Here is a 25,720-nt window from a genome sequence, read left to right as displayed (position 1 = left end):
TATTGCCTGACTTCCCACCTTTGATTACATAGTCATAGTGGCCTTCAAAGAATTAAACTCCAAAGAGCTCACAAGTACTTTGGAGTTTGTAGTAGTTTCCTACTTCTTCTATAACTAATGACACAAATTTGATGGCTGAAAACAACAGAAATCTATTGTCTCACAGTTCTGTGAGGCCACAAGTCCAAAATCAGAATGTCAGCAGGGCCACGATCCTTCTGAAGGTTCTAGGGAAAACCCCACCTTGCTCTTCCTCACTTTGGGTAGCTCCGGGCAGTTTTTGAGATTCCTCAGCTTGTAGCTAGCTGCATTACTCCAATCTCTGCTCCTGTCTTCGTGTGGATTTCTTCCCTCCACGTGTCTGTGTGTGTCCTCACCTCTTCTTTTAAGGACACTAGTCATTGGATTTAGGGCTCACTCTAATTCCGTATGACCTCATCTTAACTAATTACATTTTGGAAAGACCTTCTTTCCAGATAAGGTCACATTCTGAGGTTCTGAGTGGGTATGGCTTTGGGGGGCACACTGTTCAACTCACTGCAGAATTAGTTTCAGCTAGCCACTTGACCAGGCAGCTGCTTGCTATTGTTAGATATTGTAAGAATCTTTGAAAAGAGTTTTCTGAAGTTTGTGGAAACTTCACAGAGTTTGTGGAAACTTCTGAGTTCTGTGGAAACTCACAGAAAATTGGGGTACACATGTAAAAGAGAAATTCAGTTTCAAGTTCAAGAATTGAACTTGAAAGGAATCCTCAAAGCCACCGCAATCTACCACCACTGCATTTACCAAGAAACCAGTAAACTCAGAGAATCACCAAGAGCCTATTGTGAGTATAGTAAGCATGGCCCCCAGGAAAGGCAACATGGCTCTAATATGTGACCCACAGCCCATCGGGAAAAGTGCTGGTTCATGGGAGCAGTGGGCACCTGCCATACCTCAACCAGTGGATTTCAGAATGATTTGAAGATTGTCTAGGTTTTTCACAAACTTGCTAGGCCAGTTATTTTAAACATTAGGTTTAGATATGTCAAGGTACTCAAAATTGGTAGCTAAACCAGGAGGTCAACTTGGAGGAAAAGTGGTCTTGTGAGGGTGGAGGAATTTTTTATGCCACTGTAACTTCACGCCCAGCACAGCCTAGCCCTGTTTTTAATTCTGTGATTCCCCAGAGGGCCTCGGATGACCCTGGCACTTGTGTATGTTGGCTATTCAGGCAATGACAATCTCTGAATATTCTGGATGGATTACTTTGGGATTAAAATCACCATGTGTTGATTTCTTTGAGATTCCAATTTGAATGAACAAAAGCATGACATTTCCTAGAGTAAAAGTTTTGTTTCTTAAGTTATTTAATAAATTAAGCCTGGATTTCACATCATGAAAATGACAGACATTTCACTGTCACAGTCTAATGACAAGAAGAACAGAGGTAGACTTAATATATTCATGCCAAGTGAACAGAGCGCTGAATGAACAGAGGTTTTAATAGTTCAAATATTAAAAGTCAAAGCAGTCGTTAAATAAAATATTTGCTTTATGACCAGTTTGTTTTCAAAATGCTGTTATTGAGTCATGTCCAGTGTTTTCTGACTTCCATCAATATTTGGATGATGAGCTATTGACTAAAACTAAAAATGTTTTTTTAATTTTCAGTCTGTAAGAATTGAAAATTGAAAATTAACATCAAACACAGATTTCTATATTTCATTTAGGAATATTTGTATTAAACACAAATATAATACAGATTTTAGTAATGCTGCATTGCTAACATTATCTTGAAGTAATCGTTACAGCTTCATATCTCATTAAAACTGGTGTTCAGTATTTAAATGCTAACTGACATTTTGATTAAATGTAGTTAAATAGGAAGTTTGATGTTCCTGAACCAAGCTTTAAATTTATCATCTCACTGAATTTTCACCCTTGTACCCCCCACTGCAGAAAGCCATGACTTTATTATCATTTTTGTAACACGTATTTCTGCAAACATGCATGTTATGACAGATACAGACCAAAGAGTATATTGGACTTGAGATTACATTCTTGTATTTGAAACTTACCTTACCTTCCTTTGGACATATACTCCTTTGGACATATAAGCCAGAAGTGGGATTGCTGGATTATAAAGTATTTCTGTTTTTAATTTTTTTAGGAATCTCCATATTTTTTTTTATAATGGCTGTACCAGTTGAAATTCCCTGCAACAGTACACAGGGTTCTTTTTTCTCCACATCCTTCCCAACACTTGTTATCTCTTGTCTTTTTGGTAAATCCTAACATATATGCAATAATATCTTATTATGTTTTGATTTTAATTTTCCTGATTATTAGTGAAGTTGAGTGCCTTTTCATATACCTGTTGGCCATGTGTATGTCTTTTTTAGAGAAACGTCTATTCTTGTCCTTTGCCCTTTTAAAATCAGGTTATTTGTTTTCTTATTGAGTTATAAACATATGTCAACAACTAAGTTGTACACCTTAAGTATATACAATTTGAAATTTTTGGATTATATGCTAAAGCTGGGAACAAATCTCAGACTTTTCATAAGACTTAGTTTTAGCGGGGGTCCTGGGTGGCTCAGTTGATTGAGCATCTGACTCTTGATTTTAGCTCAGGTTGGCATCCCATGTTCGTGGGTTCAAGCCCTGCATGGAGCTCTCTGCTGTCAACACAGAGCCCACTTCGGATCCTCTGTCTCCCTCTCTCTCTGCCCCTCCCTGCTCATGATCTGTCTCTCTCTCTCAAAATAAATAAATGAACTTTAAAAAAAAACACTTAATTTTAGCAAAATATCATGTTGCAGTAAATTTATGTCATCAATTTAAATTTTATTGGCCTTGTATTTTTGTATTTATAAATTTGTTTTGGTTTTACAGTTGAGGGAGAAAGATGTAAGTATTTAAGTTAGTCCATAATAAAATACATCAGCCCATATACGGGCTGTATGATCATTTTCCAGAGGACCTCAAGTTTGAATTACTGTGCTCTCATTAATTAACCCTGCTATATTTTTTAAACTTTTATTAAACACCTGTCTGCTAAAAAACTTGTGTTTTCATAAAATATTTCCATACTCTCTCTACCTTAATTCATTGGCCAATAGCATTACAGTTACCTCTCGATTTTTTAGTGACTTTACCCAGAAAATTTGCAAACACATGCTGTGTTTGTTCACTTACAGGGCTTAACACTTGTGTTTTTTCCACACGTATACAGGATCACTATGAATGTATATGTGCATCTCATATTCTATTTTAAGCATCAGGTTATACTTTTGTTAATAAGATTTTACATTTTTTGTAACAGAGCTGTACAAATATTTTGGTTGGAAATCGTACCATATGCACTGATTTCACCACAATATTTCTGAGGAGCAGTCAGATTTAGTTATTAAGTGATTAACAGCAATATGTCATGTGTCTTCTGTTGGAAGAGTATGAGTGAGTCGGTGTACACATATGTCAGGGATTTGGGGAATTCTGGTCTTTTATTTTTGGAAGAGTGTTTTCCATGGGTAGAACTATATTCGTCCATATAAAATATTGATAGAAGCAAACCAGTGTGCTGTGCTCATCATCATATATAATGCTCTAAAATTATACCTAGCCTGCTTTGGAAATGTTATGGTACACCTAAAATTCCTACCTAATGCTTAAGAGAATGTGATCCACTAATCACCTAGTTTATAGAATCACCTGCAGCAAGCCAAATCCAGAAACTTTAGTTTTTGAAGCAAAAGTCCTGACACTGTGGCTTTCTAGTATTGGTCACTAGTTTTATTGACCTAGTGTCTTGCCTCATATGTTAAACTATGCATAAATATATATTCAAGATCCTAAAATTTTAAGGTGCTTAAGATAGAAGTATAATATAAATATAAGAGAGAGTTATATTGTTAATCCCAAATACTGTTTCCAAGTTTCCGTTTAATCAGTTGGCAGACGTTGATTGGACCACTTGTAATGATATCACCACTGCCCTAGAAGAGACAAAGAGCAGAACTCCACTTTGTGGATCTGACTTGTAAACCACTTATGAGCACCTCTGAGTTTCTGCATCTAACCTATTCCTGAAAATATATTTCAGCATATTTGCAGAAAACAGGTGCCTGTGTTCCATCAGCTTAAATGGAAAATTAATAATGTATTACAGAAACCCCGACCAACTTCTCCAAATATCACTAAATTGTTCTCTAACACCGTATAATTCCCCCGCACATTTCTGTATAATGAACAACATCTAAAACACCTATCGCTCAGTTATTTGTACTTAAGGAATTCAGGAGTGGATGTTTTGTATGCACCAAACAAGAGTGGGGTCATGTGCTCTTATGTAAATAAGCAAAGAAATAATATGCAAAAGGACTATCTATCACATTTGATTGAATCTATGAGGTCATCCGTTGTAAGGTGAGGCATCACGTTATAGTCCCTAGGAAAGAAAAAGTGCTTCTAATTACACTTTGATTGTAAGATGTAAGATTGTAATGAATGCAATCAATTGATGCAATTGATTACAAGATACATCCTAAATTTAGAAATGTTAAACTATGTTGGGGTGGAGGGGGGTGGATAAGATGTCTTAAAATTGTTGAAGCAAGATCAAATGACCTGAGTTCGTAGACTTTAGTCCCAGGTCCCGTGAAAAGCTAACCCTCTGAGGGAAGATGGGCAGAGGAAGATTGTGATTCACTTGACCCTTATTTGTGAAGTAGATGATCAATGCCAGGACAAGATTTAGCCCAAAAGAGCAACAGAGCTGTACCTACATTGTACCCAGACCTTCTTGAAGGATTTATGAGCAGCTTCAATGTTTCTACTGGCACACATGCCGATTCATTATAGAGATTTTCTAGTAACATAGTGATCTGGGGACAAATATTTTTGCAAATATAAATAGTGAGAATTCAGATTGAGAGACACACCTTTGTAGTTTTGCAAAAATGCTGTAATGGTGTTTTGTAAAACATATGGGGAGAGAGGGCACAAGAAATAGTGAAAAAGTTTTCTTGGGGATATTGGAGAAGTCTTGAAGAAAGAGGAACGTGAAGCCAGTGTCCTGAGTAAATGTGGTCTGTGGCAGGGGTGTTGGGGGATGGAAGTAAAGGGTCAGTAAAGGTACATGGGGGATTCAACTCTGAGAGTGACCTGATCTGCTTTGGATTTGAGTGGTTCACTCCAGAGGTGACATGCTCCGTGCACTGCAGGAGAAACTGAGGCAGGAAATCCTTCTGGCGAGAAATGTCTTCAAAAATTTTTGTTTGAGGTATGTATTATTTTAAGGATTTCACAGCTTTTATAATGTTCCTCATGCTTGAAGGTCTGCCAATTCATTGCCACTCCCCAATAATTTGTTTCTAATTGCCTCACCACTAATCCCTATTCTGAGAAGCAGTCTAGCTCACCAAATCCCTGGAGGCAGAAATAAACCATTTGGGTGATAGATGTTTGTGTTGTTGCAGAACATTCCATGTATTGCAGACTGCGAATTCTTCAGACAATCCTCGTTTGTCTATTTTTCATGTGGCAATAAACATAGGTAAAAGTAACATGCATGCTCTGAGCACTATTGAAGTGATAAATAATAAGGCTAAGACACAGTGACAGATGGGCCCTGGGAATGGGGAACAATAAATCATGTGCTCAGGAAGCTAGACCAGTGCCTATCATTTTTGCAAAGGCAAACTGTATCCTTAGAAATGTCTTCAGATAAATGTGTTTGGTTTCTCTGCTTATTAAATACTTGCATGGCAATTTAGGTTACTCTCTTATACTGTATAATTGATTGGCAGCCTCTGAGTATTTACCTTTGTAAAAATTGACAGACAACTCTTGAATAACTCCTCAGCCACCAGCATGCAGATTTCTGCCTCAGCATTGTCTGCTCTCCATTTTTGTGGATGGAACAGGCAAATTAAAACCTTTCTGCCATATTTGATGTGTTAACATTTCTTGAGTACCTGTATGTTAGGCTCTGGTTACATATTCTGGAGGTAGGGAAAAGGGACAGCTTATAACTTGCGAATATAACTTGGGTGTTAATACAGGAGGATTTTTTGGGGGGCGCCTGGGTGGCTCAGTCGGTTAAGCAACTGACTTCGGTTCAGGTCGTGATCTCACGGTTCATGAGTTCGGGCCCCACATCGGGCTCTGTGCTGACAGCTCAGAGCCTGGAGCCTGTCTTGGGTTCTGTGTCTCCCTCTATCTCTGCCCCTCCCCCACTTGTGCTCTCTCTCTCTCTCTCTCTCTCTCTCTCTCTCAAAAATAAATAAAATGTAAAAAAAATTTTTTTTAAATACAGGAGGATTTTAAAAGGATATGGACATAACCAATTATGATTAAAAGTCTTTGACAATATGAATGAAAAAAGAGGCAATTTGGTAAATGTGTCAGACACAAAATGTATTATGAGATTACATTTCAAAGCATCAGATTCAAAGTCTATGTATTAAAAGTTGTTTTAAGGGCGCCTGGGTGGCTCAGTTGGTTAAGCATCTACCTTCAGCTCAGGTCATGATCTCACGTTTTGTGAGTTCAAGCCCCAAGTTGGGCTGTCTTATCTCAGCAAAGAGCCTGCTTTGGATGCTGTGTCCCCCCCCCTCCTCTTTCTCTACCCCTTCCCAGCTCACATTACCTCTTTTTCTCTCAAAAATAAATATTTTTAAAAAGTTGTTTTAAGCTTATGAAGCCTTAGTGATTATCAATAGTGATTAACATGATATCAATTTCCATTCAGTCATATTTGCAACTACATTATAGTGCACAAAGTATATGCACATTGACCCGATTCCCATTTGCATGGCCTGTAGCCTTTCTTCAGTCAAACTGTATGCATCCAGGAAATACCCAAAAGCTATCTTATAATTTCATCTGTGGTCTTTCATGATCATATAGGAAAAAAGTCGTAACTTTTAGATATTAACTTGAAAGATAATAATACATCTTTCTCTCTTTGCCAGAAGTCAAAGAATCATTCCTGTTAAGGAACAATACTAATTTCAGTGAATGGATGCTTAAATGGATGCATTCATGAGGCATATGAATGGACTTCTTACTGTATGCATTGTAATCTGCAGAAACTCTGTAAGACATCATATATACGCTTACCTAATTCTTTGATATCTTCTGGTTGTCACACTCTGTGCAAGGTGCCCGAAATTGTCCAGTCACAAGGTGTTACTAATCTTCAGAAAAGACTCATTTGCAATGAGGAGAAACTATTTTTTAATGCAACACCAGGGAATATGTTTAGAAAAGATTTAAGTGGAAAACTCAAACTTCAAAACTGATAAACAGGAACTGATTAACAGGAGGGAGTAAATTGTAATTCATTAAACAACCAGGTGGGAATTACAAAGGACGATTCTGGAAGTTAGACAATATGAACCTTTTTAACACGTATAGGCTGAAACGCTGCTTGCTGCATTATGTGTGAGCTACAGCATTGATCAGGGTGGGCTGTGGTCAGATCAGAATCTGAAGGAAAAAGTTGGCACAGACTTGGGAGGATTTTTCAGGAAGATAGGACAGCATGAATAATGAACACGAAAAGAGCAAAACTTATGAGGTGGGGGGTGAGGTCTGAGTGTTGCTCGTCTTTGTATCCCAGCTCACTGTACTGCCTATTAAAGGTTTTTATATATATTAAATGCCTCTTGGTAACCTAAGCCAAAAAATAATAAATAAAACTTATGCTTAGTGGACTATTTCACCACCATACCAATATACCACATCTTCTGTATCCATTCATCAGTCAGTGGACATTTGGGCTCTTTCCATAATTTGGCTCTTGTAGATATTGCTATAAACATCAGGGTGCATGTATCCCTGCAAATTGGTATTTTTGTCTTCTTTGGATAAATACCTAGTAGTATAATTGCTGGATCGGAGAGTGGCAAGGATGTGGAGAAAGTGGAGCCTTCTAACACTGTTAGTAGGAATGCAAACTGGTGCAGCCACTGTGGAAAATAGTATGGAGGTTCCTTAGAAAGTTAAAACTAGCCTAAGTTAAAAGTTAAGAACTAGCTTAAAATAGTTCTCTGTCGCATCCCATAAAATTTCAGTTTTCATTTTTGGAATTTTTTGTGTTTTTTTTTTAAACAATCACAACTATGCCTCATTCTTAAAATAAAGATCAAGTGATATTTTTGTCTCTTTCTGCCAACATTCTAGTAAAAAGTACATTTGTTTAATAAAAGTCAATTTGAAAATGTACACTTTTATTTTTCTTCCTAGGATATATCAACATATATTGTATATTTAACCTTTTTTTCTAAAAATTTTTTAATATTTCTTTTTGAGAGAGACCATGAACAGGGGAGAGGCAGAGAGAGAGGGACACAGAATCTGAAGCAGGCTCCAGACTGAGCTGTCAGCACAGAGCCTGACGTGGGGCTCGGACTCACGAACTATGAGATCATGACCTGAGCTGAAGTCAGACACTTAACCGACTGAGCCACCCAGGGACCCCTGTATATTCAACATTTTTTAAAACTGAGAATGTAAATCACATAAGGGTAGGAGTTTTGTTTTTTTCTTCACTCCTTTCATTACAGCCTTAAACACTGTCTAGATCATGAAGATATTCTATACATTGAGTGAATGAATGAACAATAAATTTGCTTAGTATATTAAGAAACTCAAGGGAATCTTCAAAGTGCAACTTTAAGTAATTTGTATTTTGTCATCCTTTTGGATATCAACTGAAATTAGACTCAGAGAAATTCAATTTTATATTGGCTATATTGTCTACATTTAGATTATAATTAATTCATATTTTCAGCTAGCTATGCAATATACCAGGCAAACATGATGCTTATAATGAAAGATGTTTTGTAAGGTTTTGAGGGCAACTATCATATCCTTAAATTATTTCTTCTGTATGTGATATGTGTGTGTGTGAGCGTGTGTGCACGCACATACTCAGAACCAGTGGCTCTCTGAGGTGCTATTTTTCTCTTCTTCAGGTTTAAATCATCATATAACGATCATAACACTTAACAGGTCATTGTCCTCATGACCCAGACCCCAAGACTCAGGGTTTACTTTCATATCTCTTTTGTGAATCTTCTCAAGGACATGAGTTACCAAATTTGGTGGATTCTCTCACCACTGATAAAATTATTTAGGCGTTTGGGAACTAGCATTGTTTTCTTTAAACTCTCCATAGAATTAATTTTCCTATCTTCCCCACTATGTTTATAGGTTTATTGTAAGTTATTCTATCTTACACATTAGCTGCGTGTGTACATATACACTTTTCTATGCAAGATTGTTTTGTGTGTATGTGTGTTTGTGTTTTAGTAGGCATTATACCTCCTCTTTTTTAAAAAATTTTTAATGTTTATTTATTTTTGTGAGAGAGAGAGAGAGAGAGACAGAGACAGAGACAGAGACAGAGACACAGTGCAAGCAAGGATGGGGTAGAAAGAGAGGGAGACACTTCAAAGAGAATCTGAAGCAGGCTCCAGGCTCTGAGCTGTCAGCACAGAGCCTGACACAGGGCTCGAACTCATGAACTTCAAGATCATGACCTGAGTCAAAGTCAGATGCTTAATCAATTGAGCCACCCAGGCACCCCAGTGTTATACATCCTCTGTGTAAAGTAGATGATTCCTCCGTGTTACTAAGCTGAATTTATACTTCATCTCTGAGTCAGATAACTTTTACTAAGTGGCTTATCATACTGTTAGTTTGGTGAATAATAAAAATTATTCCTGGAAACTTCTCAAGGAATCTTTTTTGATAACTTATTTATTACTAAGGGTGGATGGTTCTGGAAATTATGTACAAATATCCTACAACACATTTCATCATTTAAAAAAAATCTTGGCATTCTGTTCCTATTTTTATTTTCTAAGCAGGTTCAGTCAGAGTTGGTAATAATAGATGTCACTGAATTCAGAATTGAGTCTCATATATTGTGATGAAACTAGTGACTTAATGGGGCAGTTCTAAGAAAGAAAAGGCCTTTCTATTTAAGGTTCCAATTCTCAACTAATGGAGTTCTCTGGTTTGTTATTTGAAAGGGAAATTTTTTTTAATTCCCATTTTTTAAAAAATATGCATTCTAGTGTCAGAGTAGATTGATTATTGAAAGATGAAAGTAGTGTGTCTTTTTTATCACATATGATTCCAATTACAGTTGAAATCAATATATATTTGATATATTTACTACTGAAGGCAAGTGTATTCTTCACTTTTAATGTAGCTCATGGTGAATTCGTGGTTAATTTCCTACTGATGGTGGTTGGTTCACAGTCTGAAAGGCCTTCATGCTGATCCCTGTGGCTCTTGGTTCTTGTAGGAAGAGAGCTGGTTGGGGGCTTAAGCTGCCTACTGAGTAGGATGGCCTCTGGTTTCTTAAATGGTAGAATCTGTGTGGCTAAGAGAAAAAATGATGATGATTTCCATTTGTGTGAACTTAAAATTTTCCATGTCTCACTCTGCAGTCACTTGTGTTTTATAAATTATTTTCTTTATATAAAAATGCTTCATTTAAAATGCTAAAGGTATTCCTTTGGAAAGTGTGTTCAGCTATGAAACAAAAATTATGGATAGCTTATACCGAATTAACATTTGGCCCCTCTTTCCACAGATTTTTTTTGAAGTTATTAATTTTGTGTGATAACTCCACATGCAATTTATTTTTAGGGGGATAGTTCCTATGTGAAAGATCGCTGGTGTGTTTTTGATGGATTTATGGTCTTCTGCCTTTGGGTTTCATTGGTATTGCAGGTAATTAAAACTTTTAAATTACAAGGGGGTATTTTCCAAAATGTGCATTGTTTTGCATTGAAAATCTCAATAAAAATAGTAACAAATATATGTCAAATGTCATAGTGTAACTTACTACAACATTATGTTATTTAAAATGTTTATGAGAAAAAAAACCATAACATTTTAATCATTGTCTGTCACATCTGTGAATGACTTTAATCAGTAATGAACATCAATACGACAGCAAATTACTTCTTACTAAAAAGGTGTAAAAATATATTTATTGAAATAAAGGACATTTAATTTAAAAATTCAAAATCCGTCTTTTATGTGACTGAATCCTCACTAAAAACGGCTGAAAAGTGTAGATACATTGGGATGAACATAAAATACTATATTCCAAATAGAAGATGCCTTACTATGAGAAATGGGGAACATATATTAAAAAGGCCTAAAGGTGGGACTTTCCCAGATAATAGAATTCATTTCCATGCATTCATTCAGGCTTGATTTTGCATTTAATTCAACGCAAGTTACCATATTCGTCATTAAAAAATTTAGAATAACACAAATTCACATCCATCCCGCAAAGTCATCATAACGCTTATTGAAGATCTCTCCTTATTTTTATAAAGCTCGCCTATCCAACAGTCTGATTTCATCCTGCATATTAATGTGTTCTTTTCCATTTAATAGCTATTCTGTGATTGACAGACGTTTTCTAATTATCATTTTGCCTCTGTTTAGTAAATGGTACAATTCCTTTTTATTTTTTATACTAATTTTAACCCTTTCTCCACTACTTCATGTTTTAGATATTTTGAAAGTTCCACCAAAGAACTTTTATTATTATTATTATTATTATTAGTGAAGACGACTTAGCGTACTTGCTCTGTATCCTAAGTTGGCATTTGTTTTTGTAATAAAAACTGTGCTTTGATGAATTACATGGGAAATTACTAAGAGCAGTGGCATTTACATTAGTTTATGTATTCATTTTCTCTAGAGATAGCTGTAGCTTCCAGGTGGACTCAAAAGAAAATCCATTTCAGTGGAAGAAAATGCAGGGCCAAGCCCAGAGTGCTGGGTGAACCTCCTGATACCATCTGTGTTTGCTGTGACTGCAGACAATGCTAAGGGAAGCCCTGAGCTTGTTTATTGACCTCTTAATTTACAGGTATTTGAAATTGCTGATATAGTTGACCAGATGTCACCTTGGGGCATGTTGCGGATCCCACGGCCACTAATTATGATTCGGGCATTCCGGATTTATTTCCGATTTGAACTACCAAGGACCAGAATTACAAACATTTTAAAGTAAGCACTGTTTTTATAGATGTTAAGGAGGAAAGTCTATGACATTTTTGTAAGTTTTACCTACTTTTCCCCCCCCTCCTAGGCGATCAGGAGAACAAATATGGAGCGTTTCGATTTTCCTACTTTTCTTTCTACTTCTTTATGGAATTTTAGGAGTTCAGATGTTTGGAACATTTACCTATCACTGTGTAGTAAATGACACGAAACCAGGGTAAGTGTATCTACTAACTGCATTTTAATCTAGGTGATTAACAAGAAAGTTTCTGCAATTCTTAGGAGAAAAATCTGTGTCTAAATGGAACAAAAAAGTATTTATGGGCTCTGTTCTATATTCTCTGCTTCCTCAAAATTTTTTTGTCTGATTTTTTAACATAAGTATTCAAGACAAGCCAGACTGAAAAAATGTAAGCCTGTGGGCAGGAAGACTAAGCAGATTCCAAGTGTGCATTTGGAGGTTTTCCTTGGAGTGACAGAAAGAGGAGCGTGCTGCCATAATACCATCTGAGTATTTTCACCTCTTATTTAAATAAGATGGAAATGAGAAGTGGTGTAACTACTTGGAAAAACAGGTGGGCAGTTTCTTAGAAAGTTAAACAGACACCTACCATATATTCCGTTTATTCCATTCTAGGTATCTTACCAGGGGCAATGAAAACATATATCCATAAAAAAAGACTTCTACCTAGTGACTGTATTTATAATAGCCCAAACTTCTAAGAACCCAAATTTATACCAACAGGTTGATGAATAAACAAATTGTGGTTATATCCATATGATGAATACTATTTAGCAATAAAAAAAAGTATGAGGAATTGATATATACAACATCTTGGATGAATCTCAAAATAATTATGCTGAGCGAATGAAGCCAGATGAAAAAAATTACATATTCTGTGATTCCATGAATTCAAAATTCTAAAAAATGCAAGCTTGTCTGTAATGACAAAAAGGAAATCGGTGACAGCCTGGGAGTAAGGATGGGAATAAAAGTAGGGGTTACCAAGGGGCATTAGGAAACCTTTGAGGTTGATTGACATGTTCATTATCTTGGTCGTGGTTCTGTGCACTTAAAATTTATCAAAGCTGTACATGTTTTAAAAATACTTATTGAGAGAGAGAAAGACTGAGGCAAGGGCAGAGAGAGGGAGAGAGAGAATCTTAAGCAGGCTCCGTGCCCATCATGGAGCCCATGTGGGGCTCGATCTTACAACCATGAGATCATGACCTGAGTCGAAATTAAGAGTTGGATGCCCAACCAACCGAGCCCCCCAGTCTGTATATTTTAATATGTCCAATTTATTCTATGTCAGGTATATTTTACTAAAATGGTATAGAAATGTTTTAGTGTAAAGCAGAAATCTAAATTTCTTCATACAGTTAGACAGTTGATTGAGTACTCTTTATTTTGTGCTGTTACCCACTGAATTTAACGTGACTTTTCTCATTTACTAATTCCCTGTTTATACTGGGTTTGTACCTATGGACTCTGTTGTGCTTGATTGACTACCCCTGTTTAACTACCCCTTTACCCATATTACACACTCTAGAATTTGTTTAAATTCTAACATGGCTGCATACATGGGGTCTGTTTCCAGCTTCCAGCCTTACACAAGCTCAGAACCCTATTATCTGCATCTTGTGGGCATTAAAATCCAAGCTCTTGGCTCCTGGACACTTAATGCCCCATTCATACCATTTTTCAATGCGTGTATTTCCCTGTCTCTAGTTTTTAGTTCCCTCTTACCTTTTGACCTTTTGGAATGTATTTTTCTTTCTTGAAAGCCCAGATAGGCATCTTTAAATGTTACCATTTATCCAACCGGTCTACTTGTTTGTAATGGAAAGTGTTGAATTTAATACAGCCCAGTTTGCCGGAACTACCCTCTGGCACTCATAGCTATTTTTCCCCCCAATTTTTCTCATTACCTTGTGAAGTCCTTGAGGACACAAAGGGGGAGGGGTGGAGAACATTCATCTTATGTCTCGTACTTAGTCTAGCGCAGAGTAAGTACTTAGTAACTGTCTATTGAAGGCATGGTGCACAATACATTATATTTACACAGATAATAATAACATTGTGACAAGTTGATATAGAGGAGGAAATTTAAAACAGAGGAATAAAAGCAAGTTTCTAAATAGGACAAAGGAGAAATAGTTAAAAAGTAGAAAAGCACTGTTGAAAGTGGAGAGAGGCAGTGAACTAGCACAAATATGGTGAGGAAGTTGAAGGAAGAGGTGAGTAAGGGGGCTGTCTGTGTGGGTGAGGGAAGAGACAAATGTGTGGAAGAAAACCTGTAAGTAGTTTTTTTTTAAGTGTATGTAGGCTGTAAAATATGTCTAGATTGTTCCATGAATGAATATGGAGGTGGGAAAAAGATATTGTGTGGGTGGGAAACAATAGAATAGAGTTGAACAGAGAAAGCTTCCGGATAAGAAAGCCTCTGTGTTCTAATAACAGTGAGCACAGGAAGCTGATTTAAAGTTTCCATTTTATTAAAAATCAAGTCAGAATGCGAGACTTCTAAAGCATGTTAGAATTGTAAAACTACTTGGAAGATCAGACATCCTGCTGGCAAACCTAATTTTGACACATAAAGTACGATACAAATGGTGAAGAGGGATAGGAGCACCTCTGACCTCAGGGCCCTTGCATCACTTCAGAAAGTGCTCTTCACCATCTCCTTACCATATGCAGTACTAGGACATGAATGGCAAAGAAACAAAACAAAACAAAACAAAAAACAAAACAGCAAACAAAAAAAGCCATTAAAGGACCTCTTGTATTCTGAATATTAGCTCCAGCTCATTACTTAATCCTAAAAATGGAATTCTCTATGAAGAATTTCATACATTTTGGCAGAGTTTTTGGTTACTCTAGACACAGAAGTTATGGAAGAATGTCTGCATGTTCTCTCTTTCCAGTATTTATAAAATCTGCCCATTAGCATTATGTCCATACACATATATCTTGCCTTCCTTTTATGTGACAGTTTACTCTCTGAGAAGAAAATATGTAACTGCCCTCAGGATAGTAATGTTGCTACAATAACAGCTTTCTTTCGTAAGTTTGATGATTCATTTGAAGGACCGATCATTTATGCCATTTTTTATTTTAATTTTCAGTTCAGTATTAACTGAGTTTTAGTCTCACTCATAAGCAGAAAAATTATTGATGCCATTTTACCATTAGTTCCAGCCAGACATTAATTTATTTTTAGAGACTCAAAAAACTGTCCAAAGTCAAAATAAAACACATAAAAAATCCCAATTAAAAAAATCCCAACCTTTTTGTTTCCTTTTCTTCTGAACTAGAAATTTCTCATCAACATCTCTGAGTCAGATATTAAGCTACATCCTGATGGTTGTGTTTCCAGCGATCAGTGTTGCCAGTCACTGGCATGACCTCATTTCTCTTATTTATTGTCCTTTAACAATCCTTCCGATTTCTGCTTAATTGTTTTGCATGCACAACAGCCTAATAATGGGAGAGTCTTCAGGCAGAGCTGTGTCTGTTCAGAAACCTGTATATCCTGCGTTTCCAGGCTGACCTCTGGAATTGATTATGTGTAGCCTGTGAGGCAAACAGGATAAATAAGGAAGCAACTCAATACACCCAGTTTTGCTTTTAGATGAAGCTGATTTCTTTTAAAGCAGAGAGAAGGGAATCTTAGCTTTGTCCTCAGTAGCATTACTAGTAAAGCTTTATTCTCCTCTGATAATGAAGGGCGACCTAAGGCAGTTATGGCACAGGTAGTGGGATTTGACTCAGCAAAGCAGTTCATATCCTACAGAAATTTGAGAAAAGCGATGGCCTGTGGCAGAAACAGGTGTTACAAAATGCCAAATGTGTTGGCAGAAATCTCCCTGAAGCTACAAGATGATCACGTAAAAATGAGCTGGTAGGTGAAATAGAAAAGATGAAGACTTATCTGCCACCTTATTACCATTCCTGAGAAAGGAGAGAAATTTATTTCTAGCTGAGTATCAAATAATGAAATCTTCTTCCCAAGAGTGAGATAATTAGAAAAACCCTAAAGAAAGCAAATGTGAATATTAAGTATATAAAAGTTGATTCCACCAGGAATTCAAGTAAATACTTATAATGGCTGAGCCATTAGTTTTGAGACCCAGAGGTAGGGAACCGCACATCACAGATGCCCAGGACGTTCCTAGAGTATCCTTGCTGTGGCAGAGTAATTACTAATAGCTTTCTTTTCCATCTCAGGGAAATCTCAGGATGGTCACCCCACCCCAGGGTAGCTTGTAGGACTTGGTGGTATTTTATAAAATATCACTGACACTTAGCCTAGAGATAAGGTAAAGTTGGATTTGGGTTTTTTATCACTGGCCCCAAATAATATTTAAGTTTACCCTTTAGGGTACTTGGGAAAATAAATGAATTATTATCTTATAAATTCTGTTCATAAAATAATGAGTTTTTTTAATGGAAAAGTCAGAAGAATTAAAGATAGAAACGTGGTGGAACTTAAAATGTTAATTTTTAATTTCTATGGACTTTATCAAGAGGGAATTTTGTAGAATATGTAAAATCGTAATGCCTCAAATTCATGCAAAGGTCTTTGAAGTGTTCTTGATTTATATTTAAACTTCTTTTGAAGGATGAAGACACACTGTTCAGTTTAACTTGCAGGACTCACGCAGAGACGTCTGCTGGGTGGGCGATATAAGAACAAGTTTGGATAAATGCATATTGGAGAAATTTTTCTTTAAAATATTTAAAGAAGAAATGAAAATACTCTGATGGGTGCATGTAAATTTCTAACTAAATTAACAGCCACATTTATGGAGCACCTGTTCTACCTCATGTATTGTGCTTTTATAACTTATTTTTAGAACAACCTGAAAGGAATTATTTCCCCCATTTTGCAGATGAAGACACAGTCCCAACATAAATAATATGTTGGTCTGGTAAGTGAGAGCGTTAGGATTTGAACTCAAGTCTGACTTCCAAGCCCCTGCTTGTTCTCCCATTTGAGCAATTTCTACCTTGTTATGATCCCATATTTGTAAACCTGTAGACACATACAGGCGCACATCTGTATGATACACTCTTTATATGGCATAGAGAAAATTAAAGTCTACATGACCTCTGGTTTCTTTCTACCACCACGGAGATGGTGTGTTCCGGGGGTTCTGTTTCATCCAAGCCCATAAAATAGTGACACACAATATATTTGTATGAGTCCATCGACCCCTTCTAAAATTGTGCATATCCATCTCAAAGATGTGGCCCATTCGAACCACCAGTTAAATCCACCTTTTATCTGTTACTAATTTTAAAAAAATAAATGTGAGTAAATATTTCAGAATAACTTGAATTCCCATATAAAAAGTAATACCAAAGTGATTTTCACCAGAACAGCAAAAACGTTTGTGAGTCTTCAATATAAAAAAAGAAAATCCTACACTTTGAAAAAGGGTCTAAAAGTAATCAAGTGATTTTTTTTGATCAATTATAATATAGCACTTCTTTTGATCTTACTTCCCAGAAAGAAGAGAATGTCATAACATAGGTTATAAAACTCTTGCTATTAGTGGTAAATATTTATTGAACAATTGATAGCTGTTATCTTCTCATTCAATACCCATAACAGCTTTCTACGTGCGTCATGTTCTATTTTTATACTCTGTATTACAGCCAAGGAGATTGAACCTTAGTGAGGTTAAATAAGATATCCAAGATGAAACAGTGTGTAACTGGCAGAAGCAGAGTTGAAACCCAGTTCTCCCCAACACTGATTTCTAGGCTTTTAAAGATTCATGTTGTACCATGGTCCGTAAGTGAGATGATCTTCAACATGTGCGTGTGTCCATGTTTGAATAAAATGTTTAGTTTCCCTTCGGTTGCAAGGAGCACATGCTTAGGAGACAAACTCTGAATGGGCAGATGAGTACCTGGTTGAGATCGCCTATATTAGGACTCAAAATTAGGAGATGCACTCCTGAACCTACTGTGTGAATGGGAAATGAGGGGCCTTGACAGTTCAGCCCCTCACAAATCACGTTCACTGTAGTTGTCTGTGTAGAAATCATTACCGAGCATCATTTTGGTATCTCAGGTTCAATCGGACTAGCTTGCGTTCCTCCCGATAGAAAGCACCCTCACGTGACCATAGCAGCACCATATCAGTGACCATAGCACACCAGGAGTACCTGTTGGGAATTCATCTCTAGGGTGGGATCTCTTTGATAGAGAAAATCACCTGGCCAACTTTGTAAAAAAAACAAACTCCGAGCCATATCCATGGATTCCTATCTATTGGCAGGGCTGAGACTCTCAGAATTGGTTGGGTTAGAAATCAGTGATTTAAACCCTTGGTTCTACAATTAAAACTCCCAAAGATGTGTTAAGAGTGGAAGGCAAATTTTGCATGGCTTCTTCAAAGATAAATCTGGAATCTTCAAAGAAATGCTAAGCTTTTAGCTACTATGCTTCCACCTGTGGGGAACTTGAGTTTCCTGGACCCTTCAGACTGTGTCCTTAGAGATGTCAGCAGCGCCTGGGTGGCTCAGTCAGTTAAGCACAGGACCTTCACTTTGGCTCAAGCCATGATCTTGCAGTTTCGTCAGTTTGAGCCCCGCGTCGGACTCTGCACTGACAGTTGGGAGTCTGCTTGGGATTGTCTCTGTCTCCCTCTCTCTCTACCCCTCCCCTGTTCACGCTGTCTCTGTCTCTCTCAAAAATAAATAAATTTTTTCTTTATTTTTTAAGTTAAAAACAATATCTAAGAAGCACCAGAGGTGATGAGAGCTTCTTGTCATTCTTCCAAAGAAGCAGGTTGCCCATGTATTCTGGGAACTCTAGAAATAAAATAAATTTTGTTTATTTAGTGACTCACCTGTCTTAGATCTAGCAGTTGAGTGGGGCAGGTATACTTTGTGGTTGGTAGTTACACATTCTTAGCACTGTGGAACTCATATCATTTAACCGCAAACAGTAGCACCCTGTCAGAGTGGGGAGAATGGCTGTTCCCCAGCTGTACAATTCAGCCAAACCACAGCCAGTAAACATAAATATATTTGGAGCTTCTAATAGGTATGAGGCACTTTGTATTCCTAATTGCTAATTCATAAGGTGATCTCATATGTTGGGCATTAGGAATCCTCATGAGAGAGAAGAGGAAGTAGTTCCTTGCCACACATTAATTAATTGATAGAATCACCGATTGAAGACCTATAATCTTTGTCCCAAATTCTGGTGGCCATTTTCCGCCTTGCCAGCTGACTCCTCAGCCTGGGATCTTGTAGCTTCTTAAGCAAAGGAAGAAGAGTTACTGCTTGAGGAGCCCTTGGTCCAGATTCAAAATGTCAAGGGTAGGGGCACATGGATGCCTCAGTCAGTTAAGCATCCCACTCTTGGTTTCAGCTCAGGTCATGAACTCACGGTTTGTTGTGAGTTTGAGCCCCACATTGGACTCTTGTGTTGATAGTGTGGAGCTTGTTTGGAATTCTCTCTCTCCCTCTCCTTGCCCCTCCTGCATATTCTCTCTCTCTCTCTCAAAAAAAAAAAAAAAAAAAAAAAAAGGTGTCAAGGGTAGTGTACTTTGTCTTATGACCTCAAATCAGTTTTCACATTTCCAATTTGGAGCTGATCAATGCAAACTCTGTGTCCTGATACTTTACTGATACTCTTTGAATACATGAATACATTCAAATACCTCTCATTGTCTAATCCTTGTTCAGATGCCCATTTCCTGGTCCCTGTCACCTGTGTTGTCACTTATCCATATCAGCAAAGTAGTGAGTGATAGAATTAAGGGAGTACAGTTGGGGAAAATACATAATTAAAAGAACTATTCAGATATAACAAGGTACAATGATGATTTAAAATACTTGTTTCAAAAGAAAATAATGTTTTGTCATTTAAATTACATACACTATTTGAAAAAAGTATTTAATTTTGCCATTTTGATGCATGATGAATTTAGCACTTTATGGCTTTGTCTATCTACCCATTCAGGAATGGAGTAAGGAATGGAAAATCATTAAAATACTCTCAGCCAAACAGTAAGGGGAAATTTATTCCCTAATTACTTACAAAATGTGCCAGTTTTACTTGTTTATAAAATGTGGGTGATGTCAATATTATTTCCTACCTCAGACTATTTGTCTTATTTTGTAGTCCCTCTAAAAGTCCAGGTAGGGCAATTAAAAGTTTTCAAAATCAATAAATAGTCTCTTCTCTGCAAATTCCAGGGTGGGGTAAATGTTCCAAAACATCCAGCATTGGAAGTAGCCAGGCCAATTCATAAGAGTTTTTAATTAACCCTGGAAGAGGAGGCCAAATAGGAATGAAAACGAAGCCAGATGATTCTCTGGAATGAACCCAAAATGCGGGTAGCAGCCAGAGCGAGTCCATTGTCAGCAAAGGAAAGGGACAACCTGTAAATGCAGGTCTAAGCGGGACAACCTATAAATGCAGGTCTAAGTTTTGAGCAAGAAAAAAACCCTTGTTGTCTGCCTGCCATTAAGAGTGAGGCAAGCAATGCCCTAATGTATCAAAGGGCACATTCACTGTCCTTCCAGGTGCAAAGACTGTGTGTGTGTGTGTGTGTGTGTGTGTGTGTGTGTGTGTTCACTCCATGGGTTTAACCAGAAATGTATTCTCCTATTTATTTTTGACTCCTAGAAGATACAATATAAATAGAAGAGAAACCTATGGATGCAATAAATAACAAAATGTTTTTCAAGTATATAGTGTTGTCTGTTGCATATGGATTTGTTGTGCCATGTACTTCCTTTTTTGCATCACTGACAATTTCATCGTGGAATGCAAACCTCAGAAACACGTTCGTTGTAGCCAAGCCTCTGTGAATGTTTTTTTTACAGCAAATGGACCAAATTTGGCTACAAGAACTCAGTGTTTTTCTGCTTATGTGCAGTTCTTCAGGGGGAAAAAAATGTAAGAAAAATATAAACAAAATAGCTATCTATAAATTCCCATTGTAGGTATAGTTCATGAAAATCTTGCAAATAAGTAATAACTTCTTCTGTCAATTAGTGTCTTTGACCTTTTGGCCATTCTCACAAATGAGGGACAGGGTGTAAGTAAGCTCAAAGTGTATCAGACACACTGTGTCAGTTTGGGGGAAGCACAGATTTTTGTCTTTTTTCCCCAATATGCAAAATCTCTGAGAATGTAGTTTAAAAATTGGTTGCTATGGTAACAAGTGCTTGTTTATAATCCCTGAGAAAAAGCCGAGAATAGCCACACCAGCAATGAAAGGGTGAAAACGTGTTCTCTTTCTCTCCCTGACCTTTCTTGTTCTCTCTCTCCTGTGCACACAGGCTCTGGCATTTCCTCTTTCCAGGATGCCCTAGATCTGCCTTAGACCTAGCATTTGTTGATCCTTAAGTAGTCACTCCAAGCAACAACCCCATTGGAAGTTCTTCCCAATGCTCACCATCTACCACCTGCAGTCAGATGTGATGTTTCTGCTTTGTGAGCCTGTAACACTAGCAACATATAGCTGGCTCTCAAAGCATTCGCCATGCTCTACTGTGGTCATGACTTTGCTAGGTAGTAAAGCCTCTGATTTGGAAATAGCTTCTTGGTCATCTCTGTTCCTAACATGTTGTGTGGCACAGAATGGGCCATTCAAATATAATCATTTTGAATGAGTGAATAGACAAATGCAGTAAAGTGGCCTCACTAAGAATAGGGGAAAAACAATTTCTGAAAAGGGGCTAAGTAATAATAAGAATAGTTATGTTCTTAAGTGAGAGTAACCACAAAATGCCAACACTAAATGCATTACAACCAGCAGTGACAGCAGTTTGATATCGGTAGAGAAAGATGAGATTGTGAGTAATGAGAAGAATTTGAACACAAAATCTTGAGCTATTGCATTTGGCATTGTTGAGTCCTATGGACAGAGGAGAACAGAACACAATGGGCATGTGATGTGCTCTAGTTATTACCTTTTTTTTTTTTTCTTTAAATGAAAATGTGATGAGGTCATTCTGGGAATAGTTGTTTTTAATAATAGCTGAAAAGTTTCTCATCTTACAGATGAGGACACTGAGGCTCAGATGGTCAAAGTGAATTGCCCAAGGTAATTAAGTTGGTTAATCACTAAACTGAATGATATCCTTGTGTTCCAATGTATAGCTCTATCAGCGCTCTATACCATCAGGAGTAATAATTAACTTAGGACCATAAAACTCTTGGGGTGCCTGGGTGGCTCAGTCAGTTGGGTGTCCAACTTCGGCTCAGGTCATGATCTCACAGCTCGTGGGTTCAAGCCCCGTATCGGGATCTGTCCTGACGGCTCAGAGCCTGGAGCCTGCTTAGGATTCTGTGTCTCCCTCTCTCTCTGCCCCTCCCCTGCTCACACTCTGTGTGTGTCTCTCTCTCTCAAAAATAAATAAACATTAAAATTTTTTTTAAAAGACCATAAAACTCTTAAATACTTAAGTATTATTTGAGGCTGTTGTAAACAGTTTTAGCAACAAGTTCAGAACACATTTTCTTAGATTTCAAACTCCTACATAATGTTATATGTAAATAGGATATTTTGTTAAGAATTTTTTAAAAAAGCATATGCCAGGCAGATAATTAATGTCTTTTGAAAAACAATTAACTACTCCAAGGAATTCTAGTATTCATTTTGAAACATGGAAACTACTGAAGCCAGAATTTAAAAAAATGGAAAATCCATGCCAATTTTTGGATATCACACTTACAAATTGCATAAAAACAACAGGATCCAATTGCTGAAGAATTTCTTCTGTGGTTACTTTACAAGCAAACAAATAAACAAACACATTAGTAGATTTGTCATAAATTTAAATAATTGTAGAAAGACACATTTCTTCACTTAGTAAAAAAATAATTATTACACATTTACTATGCATTAGTTAAGATTCTTCAGAGAAATAGAACCAATAGGATGTTTATATAGGAAGCAATGAGATTTATTTTAAAGAATTGGCATATGTGATTATGGCGACTAGCAAGACCAACATTTCAGAGCAAGCCAGCAAGCTGGAAATTTCAGAATGAGCTGTTGTTGCAGTATTGAGTACAAAAGTAGTTTGGAGGCTGAATTCTTTTCAGAGGATCTCAGTATTTTTCCGTAAGGCCTTTAACTGATTAGATGAGGCCCACCCATATTATGTTGGATAATCTGCTCTACTCAGAGTCTACTGATTTAAATGTTAATTGCATCTTAAAAAATACCTTCACAGCAACCTCTAGACGGTGTTTGACCAAACAACTGGGTACCATAGTGTAGCCAAATTCACTCATAAATTTAACCATCAGACTATATGTCAGGAACTGTGTGGACTTGGAGGTTATACTGGGGAACAGTCAAGTTTGGGAGACACCCAATGAACAGCTGACCACTCAAACATGAATTACACACTTCCCAAGTGCCAGAAATGAAAAGTGTGGGTACTTTGAGAAATTATAGCAGAGAAGCCTAACCCAGCCTGAGGGACTTGAAGAGGCTCCCCTGAGAAAGTGACATTCAGGCTGGGGCCTAAAAAGTGAAAAATGGGTTAACCAAGCAGAGATGGGAGGAGAGGTTTCCAAGCAGAGGAAAAAGTCCTAAAGTAGAAGGAGCACACCAAGAGCTGAGATAAGACCACCATGTTGGGTACTGGGCCATTTGAAAGGGGAGAAGCCAGATCCTTTGGATCTTATAGATGAGATTTGCCATGGACAGGCTTCAGGTAAGACCAAGATTATGAAAAGCCTGTCTGTATGTTCTGTGGCTAACGGATTGGAAGGGTTAAGAGTGCTGCAGGATGACCAGTTCGGGCACTAGATGGTGATGCAGGTAGAGGTGAAGACGGTGAGAGTTGAATGAGCTCAAAAGATATTTTGGCAGATATTTAGGGCCACATGATGATTAGTTATGGGAGTTAAAGGAAAAGTAGATATCAAGGAGATTGCGCACGCTCAAGCTCGCTCAGCACTGTGGATGAAGGTCTCATGGTGCTGCTTGTCATGAAGGAATGTTGGCAAAGGAGTCTGGGCTCAGTAAGGGGAGTAGAGTTGGAGGCTCTTGGGGCGTAGCCAGGTGGAGACATCTAATAGGTAGTTGGACATGTAACTCTGAGAGTCTAAAAGACACCTAGGATGAGAGAACTGCAACTATGAGAATGGATTTGTCTGCACAGGGAGAGACTATCATAAAAAAAGAGAGGAGGCCAAAGACCGAGCTCAGAGCAACTCAGAACTGAGGGCCAGTTCCAGAAGGAGAATGACCTGAGAGACAGGGACAAAACTAGCATCGTCCAAGTCAGCAACTGTTGCATCTCTCTCTCTCTCTCTCTTTTCTCTCTCTCTCCCTCCCCCCCCAACCACAACTGGGAAAGGTTTTCTCTTTTTAAGGACTCATGTGATTAGGTCAGGCTCACCCAGATAATCCAGGATAATCACCCAAATTCAAGCTTTTTAGCCTTGTTCACATCTGTAACCTTAATTCCATTTGCCATGTAACCTAACATATTCACATGTTCCGGACATAAGAATGTGCACACCTTGAGGGGGACGTTGTTCTGCCCACCATCAAACAAGTATGTGCAGTGCTATCAGAAGCCGCAGGAGAGAGAAACTGAAAATGGTCCAGCTGGATGTGACACATGGAAATAAACAAGAGCAAGTCTAGTGGATTCGGGATCATGCAAAAGAGGCTAAAAAATTAAATTAGGGGGCTTAGAAATTGATAATTTTTTTTCAAGAAATCCAACTGTGAATAAGAAATGCAGGTCTTGAAACCCACTTAAGCATGAGTGAATATTTATTAGGACTGGAAGACTCATTGTCTATATTTAGAGTTTGGCTGGTTGTAGCAAGAATTCTACCCTCCCTAATTCCAGAAAGCCTCTTTTTGTATCATGAATATCTGATGGAAAATGAACAAGGAAATAATTAACGTTAACAAATAAAAATAAAACTTAGAAGATTCTTGCTAACGGTGACAATGAAACAACTATACATTCTGAAACTCCCAATGTTTATTTCCACTTTTAAAAAGAGTAATTATCATGTGGTTTTAGATACATGAGTTCCAGGGCAATTAATCATCTAATAAATGTGACTCTAACAAGCATTTGCTAATAGCTTGATGTTGGCAAAAATAATGTGTTTCAGATCTGCTGCCTCTGAAGCCAAAAGATTTCAACATAATATCTGGGCTGGTGAGGGTTGTGCTTGAAATGAGAATCAGTGTTAATATGAAAGAAAAAAATAAATGGAATACAAAAGGAGAAAACTGCTCTAATACTTATAAATCAGTAATAGTTAACAGTTATTGGGTGAGTAACTGATTCCCAGTGCTATTCTGGGAGTTGAATATTAGCTCGTTGAAACATAAGACGCTCCCACCAGTTGGTGTGAACGCTATCTCCATTTTACAAATATGGAAACTGAGGCAGCACACAACAAGACTAGGGTTCCAGTCTAATCTTGTCCAATCCAATCAGGCTATCAATAGCAATCGAGAACAGCTAACACTTACTGTCTACCAAGTACCTGTTTTAAGTACCTTACAGACTAAGTCATTACATTTTTGCCACAGCCCTGTGAGATAGGCATCTCCCTGCCATCTCCTGAGGAAGAAACTGAGGCACAGATAGGTAAATTATTAATTTCGATGGGCTTCCCTCTCTGAACTTCACCTTAACCTTCCTTAAGTTAGGAATTAAGTGA

General features: G+C 37.5%; 1 protein-coding gene across 1 annotated transcript in view; it reads left to right on the top strand.

Annotated features, from left to right (window-relative positions):
- Positions 1 to 25,720, top strand: part of NALCN (sodium leak channel, non-selective) — a 316,988-nt gene that overhangs the window by 24,950 nt on the left and 266,318 nt on the right. Inside the window, 3 exon segments of the mRNA XM_042979769.1 lie at positions 10,654 to 10,737; positions 11,897 to 12,036; positions 12,119 to 12,247. Coding sequence (XP_042835703.1) covers positions 10,654 to 10,737; positions 11,897 to 12,036; positions 12,119 to 12,247 — 353 coding nt within the window.

This window comes from Panthera tigris, chromosome A1, assembly GCF_018350195.1.
Source record: "Panthera tigris isolate Pti1 chromosome A1, P.tigris_Pti1_mat1.1, whole genome shotgun sequence".
NCBI lineage: Eukaryota > Metazoa > Chordata > Mammalia > Carnivora > Felidae > Panthera > Panthera tigris.
The sequence above is the reverse complement of the archived record's forward strand: the minus strand, read 5'-3'. Positions and strand labels throughout refer to the sequence as shown.